This window comes from Trematomus bernacchii, unplaced genomic scaffold (genome assembly GCF_902827165.1).
Source record: "Trematomus bernacchii unplaced genomic scaffold, fTreBer1.1, whole genome shotgun sequence".
NCBI classification, from domain to species: Eukaryota; Metazoa; Chordata; class Actinopteri; order Perciformes; family Nototheniidae; genus Trematomus; species Trematomus bernacchii.
In genome coordinates, this window is record NW_022987888.1 from 230,515 (window position 1) to 250,388 (window position 19,874).

The 19,874-nt window shown below is 41.6% G+C and overlaps 1 protein-coding gene across 1 annotated transcript in view; it reads right to left on the reverse strand.

The window, feature by feature from the left end:
• The window catches only part of LOC117469841 (F-box/WD repeat-containing protein 7-like), a 40,901-nt gene that overhangs the window by 14,185 nt on the left and 6,842 nt on the right, over positions 1–19,874 (reverse strand). The window contains 4 exon segments of the mRNA XM_034114299.1: positions 4,394–4,515; positions 5,485–5,621; positions 6,277–6,415; positions 7,745–7,827. Coding sequence (XP_033970190.1) covers positions 4,394–4,515; positions 5,485–5,621; positions 6,277–6,415; positions 7,745–7,827 — 481 coding nt within the window.

Below are 19,874 nucleotides of genomic sequence, written 5' to 3' on the forward strand. Positions count from 1 at the left end.
TCTCGCGCACACAGCGGGAGATTTGGAGGAGTACAGGAAGTCTAGGTATGATCTCCGGAGAGCAATAAAAAATGCAAAGAGACAGTACAAAGAGAAGGTGGAATCTGACTTCAAAGGCTGTAACACTAGGAATATGTGGGCGGGACTAAGGACAATGACTGACTACAAAGGAGCAGCGGGGGGTGCTGCGGGAGTGTCTGCGTGCGCATCTCTCCCAGATGAGCTAAACAGTTTTTTTGCACGCTTTGAGAGCAGCCAGGGCTGTGGAGGTGCAGAGGGACCAGGAGCTACACTGCCCTTTTGTTTTAAATAGGGCAGATGTGTGTAAATCCTTTAAAAGGGTTAACCCACACAAGGCTCCTGGACCTGATGGCATCCCTGGCCGTGTTCTCAGGGTGTGTGCAGTTCAGCTGGCAGAGGTGTTCACAGACATCTTCAACAGGTCCCTGCTGCAGTCTGTAGTCCCCACATGTCTTTAAACACTCCACCATCATTCCTGTCCCCAAAAAGACAATCATCACCTGCCCCAACGACTACCGCCCAGTAGCACTCACCTCCATCATAATGAAGTGCTTTGAGCGGTTAGTCAAATCATTCATCACCTCCTCCCTCCCTGACTCTCTGGACCCCCTGCAGTTTGCCTACAGAGCAAACAGGTCCACAGACGACGCCATAGCCCTCACCCTCCACACTGCCCTCTCACACCTGGACCCGAAGAACAGGAACACATATGTGAGAATGCTGTTCATTGACTACAGTTCAGCATTCAACACCATTGTGCCCTCCAAGCTGGCCATCAAGCTCAGAGACCTCGGGCTCAACAGCGCCCTCTGCGACTGGATCCTGAACTTCCTGACGGGCAGACCCCAGGCAGTGCGGGTGGGAAACATCACATCCTCCACCCTGATTCTTAACACCGGTGCCCCTCAAGGCTGCGTGCTCAGCCCTCTCCTCTACTCCCTGTTCACCCACGACTGCGTGGCCACACACAGCTCCAACACCATCGTGAAGTTTGCTGATGACACGACCGTCATCGGCCAGATCACAGACGATGACGAGACGGCGTACAGAGAGGAGGTCGAAAACCTGACATCTTGGTGCCAGGAGAACAACCTCCATCTCAACATCAGCAAAACAAAGGAGCTGATTGTGGATTACAGGAAGCAGCAGGGAGAGGGACACGCCCCCATCGCCATCAATGGGACTACGGTGGAGAGAGTCAAAAGCTTCAGGTTCCTTGGGGTCCACATCACTGAGGACCTGACATGGTCTCTTCACACCACCACCATCACCAAGAAAGCTCGACAGCGGCTCTTCTTCCTCCGCAGGTTGAGGAGGTTCAAAATGGATTCCAGGATACTCTGCAACTTCTACAGGTGCACGATAGAGAGTATCCTCACTGGCAGCATGACGGCCTGGTACGGCAGCTGCACCGACCTCGATCGTAAGGCTTTACAGAGGGTGGTGAAAACTGCACAGCACATCACCAGGACGGAGCTGCCATCCATGGAGGACCTTTACTCCCAGCGGCTCAGGAAGAAATCACTACGGATTATCAAAGACCCCCATCACCCCAGCCACAAACTGTTCTTTCTGTTGCCGTCTGGCAGACGTTACCGCAGCATCCGGGCAAAGACAAGAAGATTCGGAGACAGTTTCTTCCCGCGGGCAGTGAGACTGTTAAAAAATTGAACTGTTGAAACAACTTCAAACATTCAACTGCTACTCAGTAGTATGTATCTAATACCTAATATATATATATCATTCCAATAACTTGTATATAGACTCGTACTGCACTATTCCACATCATAACTTTATTTCATTTTTATAACTATTATTATTTTTGTATTGCTCTTGCTCTTATTGTTATTATGTTGCATTGTTGGAGAAGCCTGTGACATAAGATTTTCAACTGCATAATTACTCTGTAGCTATGTCAGATTGACAATAAAGAACCTTGAACCTTGAACCTTGAACCTTCTTGCTTCCTTTAAGAGTAAAACACCCTGCATGGAACAGCCCGATAACATCATGAAAACGTCATATATATATTTAAACGTACACACACATTTTAAACCTGATGATTCTGCAGCTTCAACAGTTTGAATCTGTGTTTCCTCCTGCTTCATATTCTCTCTGAGTGCCAGCTGATGCCAACACACTCCCTCTGCGCTGTGTGTGTGTGTGTGTGTGTGTGTATGTGTGCTCTAACACAAATTAGCTTCCTCATGAGGCTGCTGGCCTTCATTAGTATGGCAGAGGCGCGGCGCTAACGCTAGGTAGCTCATTGGTATGGCTGCTGAGTGCTGGCAGTGAATCTCCCCTGACTGGCAGCACGCCCAGAAAACACACACACAGACACACAGAGCCACTGCATTGCGCTGAATGAAGGTGTTCTGTGTGTGTGTTTTGCACTAACACACACACACACACACACACACACACACACACACACACACACACACACACACACACACACACACACACACACACACACACACACACACACACACACACACACACACACACACCACACACACACACACACACACACACACACACACACACACACACACACACACACACACACACACACACACACACACACACACACACACACACACACACACACACACACACACACACACACACACACACACACACACACAACACCTTCCTTTTTGTGGAGAACACACCCACAGAGGAGTGTGTGTTCTCACAAGCGATTCTCTTTAAAAATGTGCCAAAGCAAAACGCTACCAGAGAGAGTGAGGAGGAGGAGGGGACTCTTTAAAGTAGAGACACTACATACTGTTATACACCTGAACATCAGCAGGAGAGGACTCTTTAAAGTAGAGACACTACATACTGATATACACCTGAACATCAGCAGGAGAGGACTCTTTAAAGTAGAGACACTACATACTGATATACACCTGAACATCAACAGGAGAGGACTCTTTAAAGTAGAGACACTACATACTGATATACACCTGAACATCAGCAGGAGAGGACTCTTTAAAGTAGAGACACTACATACTGATATACACCTGAACATCAGCAGGAGAGGACTCTTTAAAGTAGAGACACTACATACTGATATACACCTGAACATCAGCAGGAGAGGACTCTTTAAAGTAGAGATACTACATACTGATATACACCTGAACATCAGCAGGAGAGGACTCTTTAAAGTAGAGACACTACATACTGATATACACCTGAACATCAGCAGGAGAGGACTCTTTAAAGTAGAGACACAACATACTGATATACACCTGAACATCAGCAGGAGAGGACTCTTTAAAGTAGAGACACTACATACTGATATACACCTGAACATCAGCAGGAGAGGACTCTTTAAAGTAGAGACACTACATACTGATATACACCTGAACATCAGCAGGAGAGGACTCTTTAAAGTAGAGATACTACATACTGATATACACCTGAACATCAGCAGGAGAGGACTCTTTAAAGTAGAGACACTACATACTGATATACACCTGAACATCAGCAGGAGAGGACTCTTTAAAGTAGAGACACTACATACTGATATACACCTGAACATCAGCAGGAGAGGACTCTTTAAAGTAGAGACACTACATACTGATATACACCTGAACATCAGCAGGAGAGGACTCTTTAAAGTAGAGACACTACATACTGATATACACCTGAACATCAGCAGGAGAGGACTCTTTAAAGTAGAGACACTACATACTGATATACACCTGAACATCAGCAGGAGAGGACTCTTTAAAGTAGAGATACTACATACTGATATACACCTGAACATCAGCAGGAGAGGACTCTTTAAAGTAGAGACACTACATACTGATATACACCTGAACATCAGCAGGAGAGGACTCTTTAAAGTAGAGACACTACACACTGATATACACGTGAACATCAGCAGGAGAGGACTCTTTAAAGTAGAGACACTACATACTGATATACACCTGAACATCAGCAGGAGAGGACTCTTTAAAGTAGAGACACTACATACTGATATACACCTGAACATCAGCAGGAGAGGACTCTTTAAAGTAGAGACACTACATACTGATATACACCTGAACATCAGCAGGAGAGGACTCTTTTAAAGTAGAGACACTACATACTGATATACACCTCAACATCAGCAGGAGAGGACTCTTTAAAGTAGAGACACTACATACTGATATACACCCTGAACATCAGCAGGAGAGGACTCTTTAAAGTAGAGACACTACCATACTGATATACACCTGAACATCAGCAGGAGAGGACTCTTTAAAGTCGAGACACTACATACTGATATACACCTGAACATCAGCAGGAGAGGACTCTGTAAAGGAAGAGCACCTATACACGATATACACCTGAACATCATCAGGACGTCTTAAAGTACCTTCTTCTCGGCACTTCTCTCTCCACAGCAGATTATCTTCAGCTAGGATCCTCCAGTATCTGCAGGTCTGAGCCGCTGCAGTCAGGTCTTTAGGAGCCAGGAAGGTGAGCAACGTACAGGCGCCAACTGCAACACAACACACACACACACACACACACACAGCACACACCACACACACACACACACCCAACCAATACACACAGCACACACACACACACACACACACAGCACACACACACACACACACACACACACACACACACACACACACACACACACACACACACACACACACACACACACACACACACACACACACACACACACACACACACACACACACACACACACACACACACACACACACACACACACACACACACACACACACACACACACACACACACACACACACACACACACACACACACACACACTTAATACAGCAATAAATACATATCATACCTTTTTTCACTTATTTTTGGGGGAATTTTCACATAAATTCAGGCATTTTTATTTAATTATTCCAATTATTTTACATTTGTTTTTAATGAATTTTTCAGATATATTTCCACATATTTTCAGCAATATTCGGGATAGATTTTCAAATTTTCCAGACTGTATTCCCATATTTAACACCATACCTGCATATTCTACACATTATGTAGAAATGCAAGAAGTGGTATTTAAATTGACCCAATTTTTGTATTGATTTTACACTAAAACTCACTTTTGTTGCAGAAAAATCACTCATCAAAAAGCAAAGAAACTATTGACTCCTAACAGATAGTAGCAGAAACAAATGTGTATACTCTACTTCAGTCTATGGGTCTATTTAAATACCTTTCTACATATTTGCTGGTATGAAAAACATCGTGAAAAATATTCTTAAATATGTGAATAAATTCTGGAAAATATGGAAAAATATCCCGAAATTTGTGGAAAAATATCTGAAGAAAATAATTAAAAACTAAATGGAAAATTATCAAATAAAATGTCAGAAAAAAACATTTGTTTGTGAATAAAATATCCCAAAAATCTCAGAAGATATGTGGAGAGTATCTGAAAAAAAAATCAGTATTTGTGTTTTCACCTCTTTGGGCAGAAGGGAGATGAAGTCTCTCTGGAACTGAGGCTCGATCACCTGCATCATGTGCTTCACCTGGCCTGTTTCACACCTGTCAATCAACTCATCCAGAGCCAAGAGACGCTCAGGACCACTCCACGCCTGAGGAAGAGGAGGAGGAGGAAGAGGAGGAGGAGGAAGAGGTTGGACGTCTGTATTTCAAAGTGTGTGAATGAATGTTTTTTTCATCAGTTACATAAGAAGAGCTCGGGGGCAGCTCTACTCTAATCTGTGTTTACGTGCAGCCAGTGGAAGATATTCACACACACACACACACAGCTAATGAACATAGTGTGTGTGTGTGTGTGTGTGTGTGTGTGTGTGTGTGTGTAGCTTCTTCCCACACAACTACACTAGTAGAACAAGTATGTGGTGTTTCCCTGCCACAGTTAAAAATGTATTATTTATTCATATTTTTGCATGTGATTTATTTTCAGGGCTTAATAACTACGTCCAAAATGTAAATCACGATCACAACGTCTTTTTATTCAGAATTGTATGTATTAATTCGTTTTAGTCAAGAAATCCTACAATCCTGCTAATGTTAAAAAATAATGGCTGCACAATGTTGGAAAACATTTGATGTAAAGTAGAGACACTACATACTGATATGAATGTATCGCCTATTCTTAGCCGGTTTGACAAAAGTTAGGAAGCTAGTTAGCATGTTGGGAAGTAACAGCACTACTGGTTGGATTAACTGGTTTCGTAGGATGGGTTTAGCTATCTTAATATACCAAATAAAATGAGCACTAACCTGGAAGATGTGGAGCCAGTCCTGCAGGCCGGAGGGTGGAGGTCCCGAGGTGACGCGCCGCCGCTGAGCTGAAAGCCCATTGGCCAGCCTCAGGTCCCCAAATGTGGTGGGAGTGGTGGCCTGGACCAGAGAGGCCGGACTGGGAAGAGAGGGGCGAAGACGTTAGCATCAGTTAGCATCAGTTAAGCATCAGTTAAGCATCAGTTAAGCATCAGTTAAGCATCAGTTAGCATCAGTTAAGAGAGGGACGAAGACGTTAGCATCAGTTAGCATCAGTTAAGCATCAGTTAAGCATCAGTTAGCATCAGTTAAGCATCAGTTAAGAGAGGGACGAAGAGGTTAGCATCAGTCAGCATCAGTCAGCATCAGTTAAGATTAGTTAGCATCAGTTAAGCATCAGTTAGCGTCAGCTAGAAGCAGTTAGCATCAGTTAGAAGCAGTTAGAAGCAGTTAGCGTCAGCTAGAAGCAGTTAGAAGCAGTTAGAAGCAGTTAGAAGCAGTTAGCGTCAGCTAGAAGCACTTAGCATCAGTTAGAAGCAGTTAGCATCAGTTAGAAGCAGTTAGCATCAGTTAGAAGCAGTTAGAAGCAGTTAGAAGCAGTTAGAAGCAGTTAGAAGCAGTTAGCATCAGTTAGAAGCAGTTAGAAGCAGTTAGAAGCAGTTAGAAGCAGTTAGCATCAGTTAGAAGCAGTTAGCATCAGTTAGAAGCAGTTAGAAGCAGTTAGAAGCAGTTAGCATCAGTTAGAAGCAGTTAGAAGCACTTAGCATCAGTTAGAAGCAGTTAGCATCAGTTAGAAGCAGTTAGAAGCAGTTAGAAGCACTTAGCATCAGTTAGAAGCAGTTAGCATCAGTTAGAAGCAGTTAGCATCAGTTAGAAGCAGTTAGCATCAGTTAGCAACAGTAAACAGTCTGTAGTTCAAACTAGGGCTATATAAATTCCAATATCTCAACAATTTAGGCCAAATAATTAGATATTGGGAAAATATCGTAGGCAATTAGGAAAGCTACGAGCCTGCTAAATTAAAAATGTTTTTAACTTTACTGTAATGCAGCCTTCAAAACACACGATAACGATATATCAGAATATTGAACTCCTTATGACGAAATGTCTTCGAGAAATTGTTTTTTTTTAATCTTTCTAACCTTCAGTTATTTTCTATATCAAAATAACTGATATGTTTTGCTAACATAAAGCTGAATACTGTTACGTAGAGACTACACAACAGCAATACATCTCTTTTTAAATACTTATAAAGCCTTTTTTCTAATGATACAATTAGTTGTTAAGTCTTACGTGTCTAACCCATTACAAAAAAGGTATTTTAATTCTTTAAAAAGCAATGTTTCTGTATCCAAAGAGCAAGTACTTTCACCAACATTAATGTCTTCTCTGTCGGTTTGTTTGAATTACAGTTCAGTTATTTGGTTTTACGGGTTGTTTGTTTATGTAAATAAAAGGTGTTGTTTACCTGAGGTATCCGTTGCCTTTGCAGTGTTTCTTCCCCGAGGAAAAGGGCCGCCCGTCTGGACCGTGATCCAGCTTCCTCTTCATCTGAGAGGGAGAGACAAAAGGTTCAAAAGGTCATCATTCACAGCAGGAGGCCAAAAAGCAGGCATTTGCCCCAGGAATCTTCAACAGGTGGATCCAGTCATTTAGTCCTGGTTTTAAACTGTTATCTAATGGGGCGGCTGTGGCTCAGTAGATAGAGTGCTGGACTTCGAAGCAGGGGGTAGCAAGTTCGAGTCCCACTGCAGTCAGCATGTCGTTGTGTCCCTGAGACACTTCACCCCAAATTGCTCCTGTGGGGGTTGTCCACAGTATTGAATGTATGTAAGTCGCTTTGGATAAAAGCGTCTAACAAATGACATGTAATGTAATGTAATGCATCAAGTGGAGGAAATACAACATTTACTGTAAATATTCGGTGTGTTAGTGTTGTTTAGGATAAATACAGGGTTGTGTGACGGTCTATAAATCACTATAGTGACTTCTGATGTCACTATAGTGCAATTTACTGGCATTTCACTAAGCAATATTCCTCATTTAAACACTATATTAAAGCAGAAATGTTGTAAGGAAGCACGCAGATGATGTTTTGTAAGAGGAAAGTATCTCACTACGTTTCTAAAATGCATCCATTATTTTAATTCATTTACTGTGAAAATTGGTGTAAGGAAATGACAAAATGAAGTTGTTTCTCACTACGTTTCTTCTGCCCGAAATGCATCAATAATACCAGGGGAAATACATTATATATCTGACCAAAACAAATGCATTTCACATGCTCTTTTATGGGGGCTTTCAAACCATAATGAGGCCTAACATGCGAATGAATAACGTTTGAGACCTATGGGTTATAGTCGTGAAGATGGACAAGCAACAGATACTTCAGTTTGATTTGACTCTTTTCATCGTGTCCTGCTGTTTCATACACCACATGTATGCAATGTACACACGGCATATATATATATATATATGTATAAAGGCAACAAAAGTCAAGTGTTAGTATGACAAAAAGATGAGCGTCTGACTTTGTTATTAAAGCCCCAAAAAAACACTCGTGCATGGTCGCACAAATCATCAGGAAACCTTGATTCTGAGACGCATTAGAGGACGTCGAGTGTTGAGGGATCTCATCTGAATGAAGGGATGCAGCGACACTGAAAACACCCACGCTGTCCCTCTCCCTCTCTCCCTCTCTCCCTCTCTCTCCCTCCCTCTCTCTCCCTCCTCTCTCTCTCTCTCTCTCTCCTCTCTCCCTCTCTCTCTTTCTCCTCTCTCCCTCTCTCTCTCCCTCCTCTCTCTCCCCTCTCTCTCTCCCTCTCTCCTCTCTCTCTCCCCTCTCCTCTCCTCTCCTCTCCTCTCCCTCCCTCTCTCTCTCTCCCTCTCTCTCTGTGAATGAACGCAGGAATGCAGAAAATCGCAGGAATGTCACCGGTGCAGCATCGGTCTAAAATAGAGCAGCACACGCTAACACACACACACAGGAGGATGTACAGTACAGTGTGTGTGTGGATGCATCATAACTCGGCATTATCAGCCTCTTCTCAGAGTAAAATACCAGCAATAAACAGTGAATATTTGGGAGTCTGAGGGCAGATGTAACCTCATAATCTGCTTTTCATTTCTGACTTTTAACCCCCACATGTCGCTGTTTTGTTTTTTCATAACAGATGTCCAAGTGGATTTCATTAAGCTTGAAAAAGAAAAACTTCACTTCAGGCTAAAACAGAAATCTGCTTACTGTTAAAATCAAAAGCGCTTTGATGTACGACATGTGTGTTTTAAAGTGAAACCTCTGTGAGACTCCTATAGTGAACTACAGCGGTCACTATAGGGGGACTCTAGTCTGTTCAAAGGTAAATAATGGTGACATTTGTGTACATTTTGAGCATCTGCACACCATTACTGTAATGACTGGGATAACACGTGACCTCATTGTGACCTATGTGTCATTGTTACAGGATTTACTGAGAGATATCCATCTATAATCTGTCATTTCACGGCGGGGGGGGGGGGGAAGCGAGGAATCCCAATTTCTAAGGATTTAATCTTGTCGTTTGTAGCTTTAAAAATGAACAACTATTAGATACTTAAATAATGTCTGATTTCAAGTCTGTAACAGAGATTTTATGCTATATTTGACCAAAAAAAGACAATTTACAGGAGGTGTACAGTGTGTTATATCGCTTTTACTTGTGTTTTCATAATTTATTGAGACATAAATGGAGATTAATAAGGTTTTAGTCCAATGGTTTCTAGCAGTGAACACGAACAAGCATTAGATACTCAAATATTGTCAGGTTTTTAAAGAAATCTCAAGATTTACACCAATATTTGACCCAAAAATGTTTTTTGTAATGATCTGAACAGTGAATTATACCTCTTTTACTTGTGTTTTTATAGTATAATGAGACAGGAAATGCTAATTATTATGGTTTAAATCTTGTATTTTGTAGCGATGAAGATCTACAAGTGATTGATAATAAAGTTTGGCCGGATTTTACAATTATTTCAGACATTTCTTACTGTTTTAGGCCCAAAAAAATGAAATGTACACTAATATTATTCATTTTATGCACTATATTAAAGCAGCAATGGTGTCTGATTATCTGATTTCAAGATGTTATACTATATTTCTTTCTGTTCCTTGCAGTTCACAGCAGCTGTACAATATGTTACCTCTTTATTAGGGTGGTAACAATGTTGATTTCAAAGGATTAATAAGCATTAGATCCTCATGTGTTCCTTATATGTACATATTACCTTTTAACCACATGTATTTGCTGCTTTAATACACTAGATTTTACCTCAATAATGCGATTCACAGCCGTTTTGTCAGACTACACACTATGCCATTTACACACTAAAGCAAAAACGGTTAAAGGACACTGAGCAGAAATGAATAAATGCACAAGATAGGCATTCAAGCTTCATTCTGAGACGCGTTAAAGGACGTGTTGAGGGTTAATGAAGACATGCAGATAACGTGTGTTTCTGCCGGTTCCGCAGTGGTCCACACACACACGCACACACGTACACACACACCGACACACACAGAAACGCCTCGTCATCCCGGTGCTGCACAAGCCGCCTGACAACCTTCATTTCCCGCATGAAGCCCTCCGGTAAAAACACCGATATACTCACTTTGTAGAAGATGAGCTTCAGGGTGCCGTAGAAACCCATGGTGATCTACAACCTCCGAGGGAAAACACCCGTTAAAATATATACTAAAAATATATATATATATATATTTATAGAGAGAGATTAAATCCGCGGGATCCAGACAGGAGGAGAATTAAAAACTGCGTGACGTCAAAAATCCATGATCTGAGAGGGATCGATCAGAGAGAAAGAGTCCGAGCTGCGGCTGCTTCAGGACCGACAGGAACACGCAGAGACATGCCTAGTGAGGGGGGGGGGGAGGAGCCGGGGGGAGTGTGTGTGTGTGTGTGTGTGTGTGTGTGTGTGTGTGTGTGTGAGAGAGAGAGAGAGCAGCAGATTCTCTTTAGAATTCTCAGGGAAATCAAATGGATCCAATTTTCGAACGTTTGCAGTTCAAGGTAAAAAATGATGATAACATACAATACAATTACAACAATTTAAAAAAAATCAACCAACGAGCAAGGCACTGTGGAAGGTCTGAATCCCTGTTAGACTGCTGTAAAGTTTAAAATCCTTACAGATATACTATTATTTATATATCTGAATCAGAAACAGGTTTATCTCCAGGTAGAATAACACGTAGGAGGAATTTGACCTGGTGTTGTGGTGCATACATACAAGTAAACACAGATGTGGGTGTGCGTGCGTGCCTGTGTCTGTGTGTGTGTGTGTGTGTGTGTGTGTGTGTGTGTGCGTGTGTGTCTGTGTGTGTGTGCGTGTGTGCGTGTGTGTGCGTGTCTGTGTGTGTGTGTGTGTGCGTGCGTGTGCGTGTGCGTGTGTGTGTGTGCGTGTCTGTGTGTGTGTGTGCGTGCGTGTGCGTGTGCGTGTGTGTGTGTGTGTGTGTATATATAATAATATATCAGAATCAGCAGGTTTATTGCCAGGTGGGTTAACACATACGAGGAATTTGACTTGGTGTTGTGGCGCTTGTGTGAATCCTGTTTTTCACTCCGACCGTCGCTGCTAAAAACGCCTGATTCCCCACGGGGATAAATACAAGTTCTTATGTTACCAGCGGAGGCTCAGACACACTGAGATCAATAATCAATAATCCAATCTTACAGAGAGGGAGGGACGTTAACGAGTCTTTCTGAAAATGTATTTAATTTATGAACGTTCCGATATCTAGAGCGTCATTACCCGCCAAAAAGCAGCTGATACCTGAACATATAAAAAATTAAAATATCAAATAATTTAAACTGTATGTTAACATTCATTTCTAAACATTGTTATTATTATTTAAAGGGGACCTATCATGCAAAATGCACTTTTGTACGTCTTTTCTACATGAATATGTGTCCCCGGTGTTCCAGGGAACTCACCAAGTGTCAGAAAACACAACCCTCTCTATTTTCCTCCATACCCAAATCTCTAAAAAAGGGGCTGCAACGGATCTGATAAAAACTGATCCAGATTTGAACACTGTCCTGACGTCAGGACGGTGGCGCTACGGCTATTGGGCCAACTCCACCAATCAGGAGGAGACAACCACGGCATTGCCGTTCGAAAGCGCTGGAGACGCTGTAGTACATATGCCAGGCCTGTAGGTGGTGCTGTTCTCACAGAATCTACCCTTGCAAAAACAGAGCTAAAAAAGGTCAAATTGAGCAAAATGAGGCATGGCTAAAATGCATGATCTGTTTGGTATTTTGAAAAGAAAAAAGTCTAAATATGCCTTATATAGATATGGTCCTACACTATATTATTATAATATAGCATGATAGGTCCACTTTAAATGAACAAGGACCGTGCAAATATATCAAATACTCTCACAAAGAGAACATTTATGCCAGATTGAGCTATAAACATTACGTAGTCTCTGTCACGCTAACAATAGTAAAACAAATCTTTAATGATTTAATTTATTTTTTATTTGAAACGGACTTGGTCCCGAACCAGAGTCGAGGTATTTGTTTGAGATATCGAACACGTTTAAACGATTCATCTTACCACCATTTTAGCTTAGCTTATGTTAGCATGCTAATATAAGCTAACTAGCGCTAGACGCTAATAACACCTGAATTAGCTCTAAATATATATTTATGTGGAAATAAATCAGAGTTAGTCGAACATTTTCTCCTGATAAGTGTCTCTGAACGAAAGTTAAATGACCAACAAAGGAATGAGAATGAATGCTGGGGGGTTCATGAGGGTCTGGAGCTGATCTCACATCCATCCCATGCTGAGATATCTCTGTGTGAAGAAAGTGGAGGACCTGAGATTCCAGACGGACGCTTAGCTTCATTGAAACGTTTCCCAGCAGGAGGTGAGAGCAGGTCGCTGCTTTCTCACAGCTGATTGACCTGGAGGTCGTCACACTGAAACACTGAAACACACACACACACACACACACACACACACCCCTTCACCTGTTCCCCCTCTTGTTGTTTTCTCCTCCTCCTTTTCTTCACGGCTGATTTAACCTGAAGACAGCTGCTGTCCAGACTCTGTTCCCCTCTTTAAAGTAGAGACACTACATACTGATATACACCTGAACATCAGTAGGAGAGGACTCTTTAAAGTAGAGACACTACATCCTGATATACACCTGAACATCAGCAGGAGAGGACTCTTTAAAGTAGAGACACTACATACTGATATACACCTGAACATCAGCAGGAGAGGACTCTTTAAAGTAGAGACACTACATACTGATATACACCTGAACATCAGCAGGAGAGGACTCTTTAAAGTAGAGACACTACATACTGATATACACCTGAACATCAGCAGGAGAGGACTCTTTAAAGTAGAGACACTACATACTGATATACACCTGAACATCAGCAGGAGAGGACTCTTTAAAGTAGAGACACTACATACTGATATACACCTGAGCATCAGCAGGAGAGGACTCTTTAAAGTAGAGACACTACATACTGATATACACCTGAACATCAGCAGGAGAGGACTCTTTAAAGTAGAGACACTACATACTGATATACACCTGAGCATCAGCAGGAGAGGACTCTTTAAAGTAGAGACACTACATACTGATATACACCTGAACATCAGCAGGAGAGGACTCTTTAAAGTAGAGACACTACATCCTGATATACACCTGAACATCAGCAGGAGAGGACTCTTTAAAGGGGACCTATCATGCAAAATGCACTTGTGTACGTCTTGTATACATGAATATGTGTCCCCGGTGTTCCAGGGAACTCACCAAGTGTCAGAAAACAACCCTCTCTATTTTCCTCCATACCCAAATCTCTAAAAAAGGGGCTGCAACGGATCTGATAAAAACTGATCCAGATTTGAACACTGTCCTGACGTCAGGACGGTGGCGCTACGGCTATTGGGCCAACTCCACCAATCAGGAGGAGACAACCACGGCATTGCCGTTCGAAAGCGCTGGAGACGCTGTAGTACATATGCCAGGCCTGTAGGTGGTGCTGTTCTCACAGAATCAGCCCTTGCAAAAACAGAGCTAAAAAAGTGCAAATTGAGCAAAATGAGGCATGGCTAAAATGCATGATCGGTTTGGTATTTTGAAAAGAAAAAAGTCTAAATATGCCTTATATAGGTATGGTCCTACACTATATTATTCAAATATAGCATGATAGGTCCACTTTAAAGTAGAGACATTACATACTGATATGTGCAATAACCCATTAAACGCTAATCATTATAATTTAGCTGTAAATAACATTTATTTCCAGCAGGTGAACACAGCCATCATTATCCCGCCTCTTTCTCTCCTATCAATCAGCCTCATGACCTCTGACCTCAGAGCTGTTCATCTGTAAATCTCTCATCATATCAGTATCCATCCCATAATGCCCTGGACTCCTTATTTCCTTTCCTCCCTTCGTGACTTCTTCCTCCTTTCCTTTAGGGCTGTTACTAATTCCTTCCTCTTTGGAAATTGGAAGCAGATAAAGAGAGATTTATGACAGTTTCCTTGAGCCTTGACTCCTGTGTTTTATCCTCACTCTTCAGTTCAGCATGTTGTGGTGAGGAAACAGATTATAAATAGACATTCGCAAGAGATTAGATAAAGTCCTGTCGCTTTAACAGGAGGAAATAGTTGATTTAAGGTTATAAAATGTCATAAGAATAGCGAATAAAGTCGGAGGTGATGCCTTTTAAACGCCTCCATTGGACAGCAAACAAATATAAATATGCAAGTAACTAAAGATATACAAATGTACAATATTGGTCTCATAATTGTACTTAAACAAAGTATTTTAGTCACTTAAATATGAATGTAATAATAACGTTTTAAACTGGTATATACACATGTTTAAACATCCGTATTTCTTCATGTTCTACTTTGTTTGAAAACTTCTTCTGTGGTATGCAGCCCTCCCTCTGACCGCCTTGTAAAATCTGAAACTTGTGTGTGTGTGTTACGCATTAAAACAGCTGACTCGTTCCCACACTCGAGGACTCAGTGTGTGTGTGTGTGTGGGGGGGTGTGTGTGTGTGTGTGTTATGCTTTGAGCTAACTACTGTCAGACTGGAAACAGAGGAAACCACTTCAAAGACTCAGGCAGATGTGGACTGTGTGTGTGTGTGTGTGTGTGTGTGTGTGTGTGTGTAGCATGCAGGATTAGCCTCTGAGTGTGTGAAGAATCAATATAGAGAGAGAGAGGATCAGAGGAATGTGTGGAGGATTGATCTCCAGCAGACGATGTTCCTCCTATAGCTCAAACACAATCTGAATTTTACTGCATCAGAAAACTCCAGAGGTTTCAGCCTCAAAGCCCCGCGAAACCCCTCAAAGTACAGAAAGGATGAAAGGGCTTTAGAAAGTTAAGTTATATACAGTTTGGAAAGTACATCGGTATAGTTCCTGGAGTATAATAACAGCCAGGAGACTCACTCAAATCCAGCGCCAGGTAAAAACAATTAAGAATTCTTTACCTAAAAATAAGAAGCACTGCAGCAGACAACAGGTGCTTGTGTGTGTGTGTGTGTGTGTGTGTGTGTGTGTGTGTGTGTGTGTGTGTGTGTGTGTGTGTGTGTGTGTGTGTGTGTGTGTGTGTGTGTGTGTGTGTGTGTGTGTGTGTGTGTGTGTGTGTGTGTGTGTGTGTGTGTGTGTGTGTGTGTGTGTGTGTGTGTGTGTGTGTGTGTGTGTGTGTGTGTGTATCAATAATGAATGCAGGGTGTGTTGTGGGGATGTAAGAGACTTAGAGCTCATGTATATTTAACGAGATCTCTCTCTGGAGACAGATCAGAGTCAACAGGGTTAGAGGAGAGGAAGTCATGTGGAAAAAGAAAAACGTGTAAACATTATAGAAAAAAGTAGAAGAGAATACATTTGAAAAGTTTTTAGAACATTTTTAGAAATGTGTATTATTTAAATAAGAATGAAATAAATGAAAAGTAGAAAAAAGATGATGGAAGTTTTAAAGAAACATTTACGTGAAAGTCACACAGAATAAAGTAGCACTGTTACGTATCTTATGTAGAAGTAGGGGTGCATACCGGTTCCCGGTTATAAAAGTGAGGCATAATATCCTTAAACTTGTGCCCAAACCGTCGGAATTACGACGTCAATTTCGCAGTGAAACTCCGCAACCAAGTCACTTTTGAAAATCTAAAGTGTGGCTGCATATGACTGCCAGTCTGAATGGTGGGGTCTGTAACCACAGCCAGTCTGAATGGTGGGGTCTGTAACCACTGCCAGTCTGAATGGTGAGGTCTGTAACCACTGCCAGTCTGAATGGTGGGGTCTGTAACCACTGCCAGTCTGAATGGTGGGGTCTGTAACCACTGCCAGTCTGAATGGTGGGGTCTGTAACCACTGCCAGTCTGAATGGTGGGGTCTGTAACCACTGCCAGTCTGAATGGTGGGGTCTGTAACCACTGCCAGTCTGAATGGTGGGGTCTGTAACCACTGCCAGTCTGAATGGTGGGGTCTGTAACCACTGCCAGTCTGAATGGTGGGGTCTGTAACCACTGCCAGTTTGAATGGTGGGGTCTGTAACCACTGCCAGTCTGAATGGTGGGGTCTGTAACCACTGCCAGTCTGAATGGTGGGGTCTGTAACCACTGCAAGAAGTTTATTTCTGGTAAAGGTGGCAACACATCCAATCTCCAACCAATGCTGTCTCGTATGGCAACCAAGTACCTTTGTGTTCAGGGAAGCAGCGTGCCAAGCGAGAGAGTGTTCAGTTTAGCAGGTGATATTGGTCAGTGGAATCTCAGGTTGAATATTGATTATACTGGTGCTATTTTATTTTTCCATTGACAAGATGTACTATTCCCGCCTGATGGTTGTTATAAATTATATTGCAGAATCAGTTTTCTTCATAGATAACGTGTTTTTCATTGTTTGTTCAGTACTAAAAGGTCCAAGTCCCACAATTGAATTTAATATTAATTTGACATGTTAACTATATAATAAAGCGCTTCATGGGAGTAATTGCGGGATGATAAAATGTTTCCCTTATGCAACATCAAAGTATCACGATATGTATCGGTTGAGTATCGGTATCGTTCAGTGGTATCGGTATCGTAAAAAAGTCAACGATATGCATCCCTATGTAGAAGAGCAGTGGACGTAAAGACTGAAGAGAAAGAGAAACAGAAGAGAGAGAGGGGGGGGGGTGAGGGAACCTCTGAGTGTTTTATGTCCTTCCTAAAGAGTTGCTTTGCATTGTAAACAAACACACAGCAGGATACAATGAGGAACAGGTGACACACACCAACTCTACTACTACCACTACTACCAATGCTACTACCACTGCTACTATTACTACTACTACTACTACTACCACTACTACCAATGCTACTACCACTGCTACTATTACTACTACTACTACTACCACTGCTACTATTACTACCTCTACTACTACCAATGCTACTATTACTACTACTACTACCACTACTACCAATGCTACTACCACTACTACCACTGCTACTATTACTACTACTACTACTACTGCTACTATTACTACTACTACTACTACTACTACTACTACTACTACTACTACCAATGCTACTACTACCACTGCTACTACTACTACTACTACTACTACTACTACTACTACCAATGCTACTACTACTACTACTACTACTACTACTACTACTACTACTACTACTACTACTATTACTACTACTACTACTACTACTACTACTACTACTACTACTACCAATGCTACTATTACTACTACTACTACTACTACTACTACTACTACTACTACTACTACTACTACCAATGCTACTATTACTACTACTACTACTACTACTACTACTACTACTACTACTACCAATGCTACGACTACTACTACCACTACTACCAATGCTACTACCACTACTACCAATGCTACTACTACTATTACTACTACTACTACTACTACTACTACTACTACTACTACTAATGCTACTATTACTACTACTACTACTACTACTACTACTATTACTACTACTACTACTACTATTACTACTACTACTACTACTACTACTACTACTACTACCAATGCTACTACTACTACTACCACTACTACCAATGCTACTACCACTACTACCAATGCTACTACTACTACTACCACTGCTACTATTACTACTACTACTACTACTACTACTACTACTACTACTACCAATGCTACTATTACTACTACTACTACTACTACTACTACTACTACTACTACTACTACTACTACTACTACTACTACTACTACTACCAATGCTACTATTACTACTACCACTACTACCACTGCTACTATTACTACTACTACCACTGCTACTATTACTACCTCTACTACTACCACTGCTACTATTACTACCTCTACTACTACCAATGCTACTATTACTACTACCACTACTACCAATGCTACTACTACTACTACCACTGCTACTATTACTACTACTACTACTACTACTACTACCACTGCTACTATTACTACTACTACCACTGCTACCTCTACTACTACCAATGCTACTATTACTACTACCACTACTACCAATGCTACTACTACTACTACCACTGCTACCTCTACTACTACCACCAATGCTACTATTACTACTACCACTACTACCAATGCTACTACTACTACTACCACTGCTACCTCTACTACTACCACCAATGCTACTATTACTACTACCACTACTACCAATGCTACTATTACTACTACTACTACTACTACTACTACTACCTCTACTACCAATGCTACTATTACTACTACTACCACTGCTACTATTACTACCACCACTACTACCACTGCTACTATTACTACCTCTACTACTACCAATGCTACTATTACTACCAATGCTACTATTACTACCACCACTACTACCACTGCTACTATTACTACCTCTACTACTACCAATGCTACTATTACTACCACTGCTACTATTACTACCTCTACTACTACCAATGCTACTATTACTACTACCACTACTACCAATGCTACTACTACTACTACCAATGCTACTATTACTACTACCACTACTACCAATGCTACTACTACTACTACCACTGCTACTATTACTACTACTACTACTACTACTACTACCTCTACTACTACCACTGCTACTATTACTACTACTACCACTGCTACCTCTACTACTACCAATGCTACTATTACTACTACCACTACTACCAATGCTACTACTACTACTACCACTGCTACCTCTACTACTACCAATGCTACTATTACTACTACCACTACTACCAATGCTACTACTACTACTACCACTGCTACTATTATTACTACTACTACTACTACTACTACTACCTCTACTACCAATGCTACTATTACTACTACTACCACTGCTACTATTACTACCACCACTACTACCACTGCTACTATTACTACCTCTACTACTACCAATGCTACTATTACTACCAATGCTACTATTACTACCACCACTACTACCAATGCTACTATTACTACTACTACTACTAATACTAACACTACTACTACTACAAATGCTACTAATACCACCTCTACTACTACTACAACTACTAATACCAC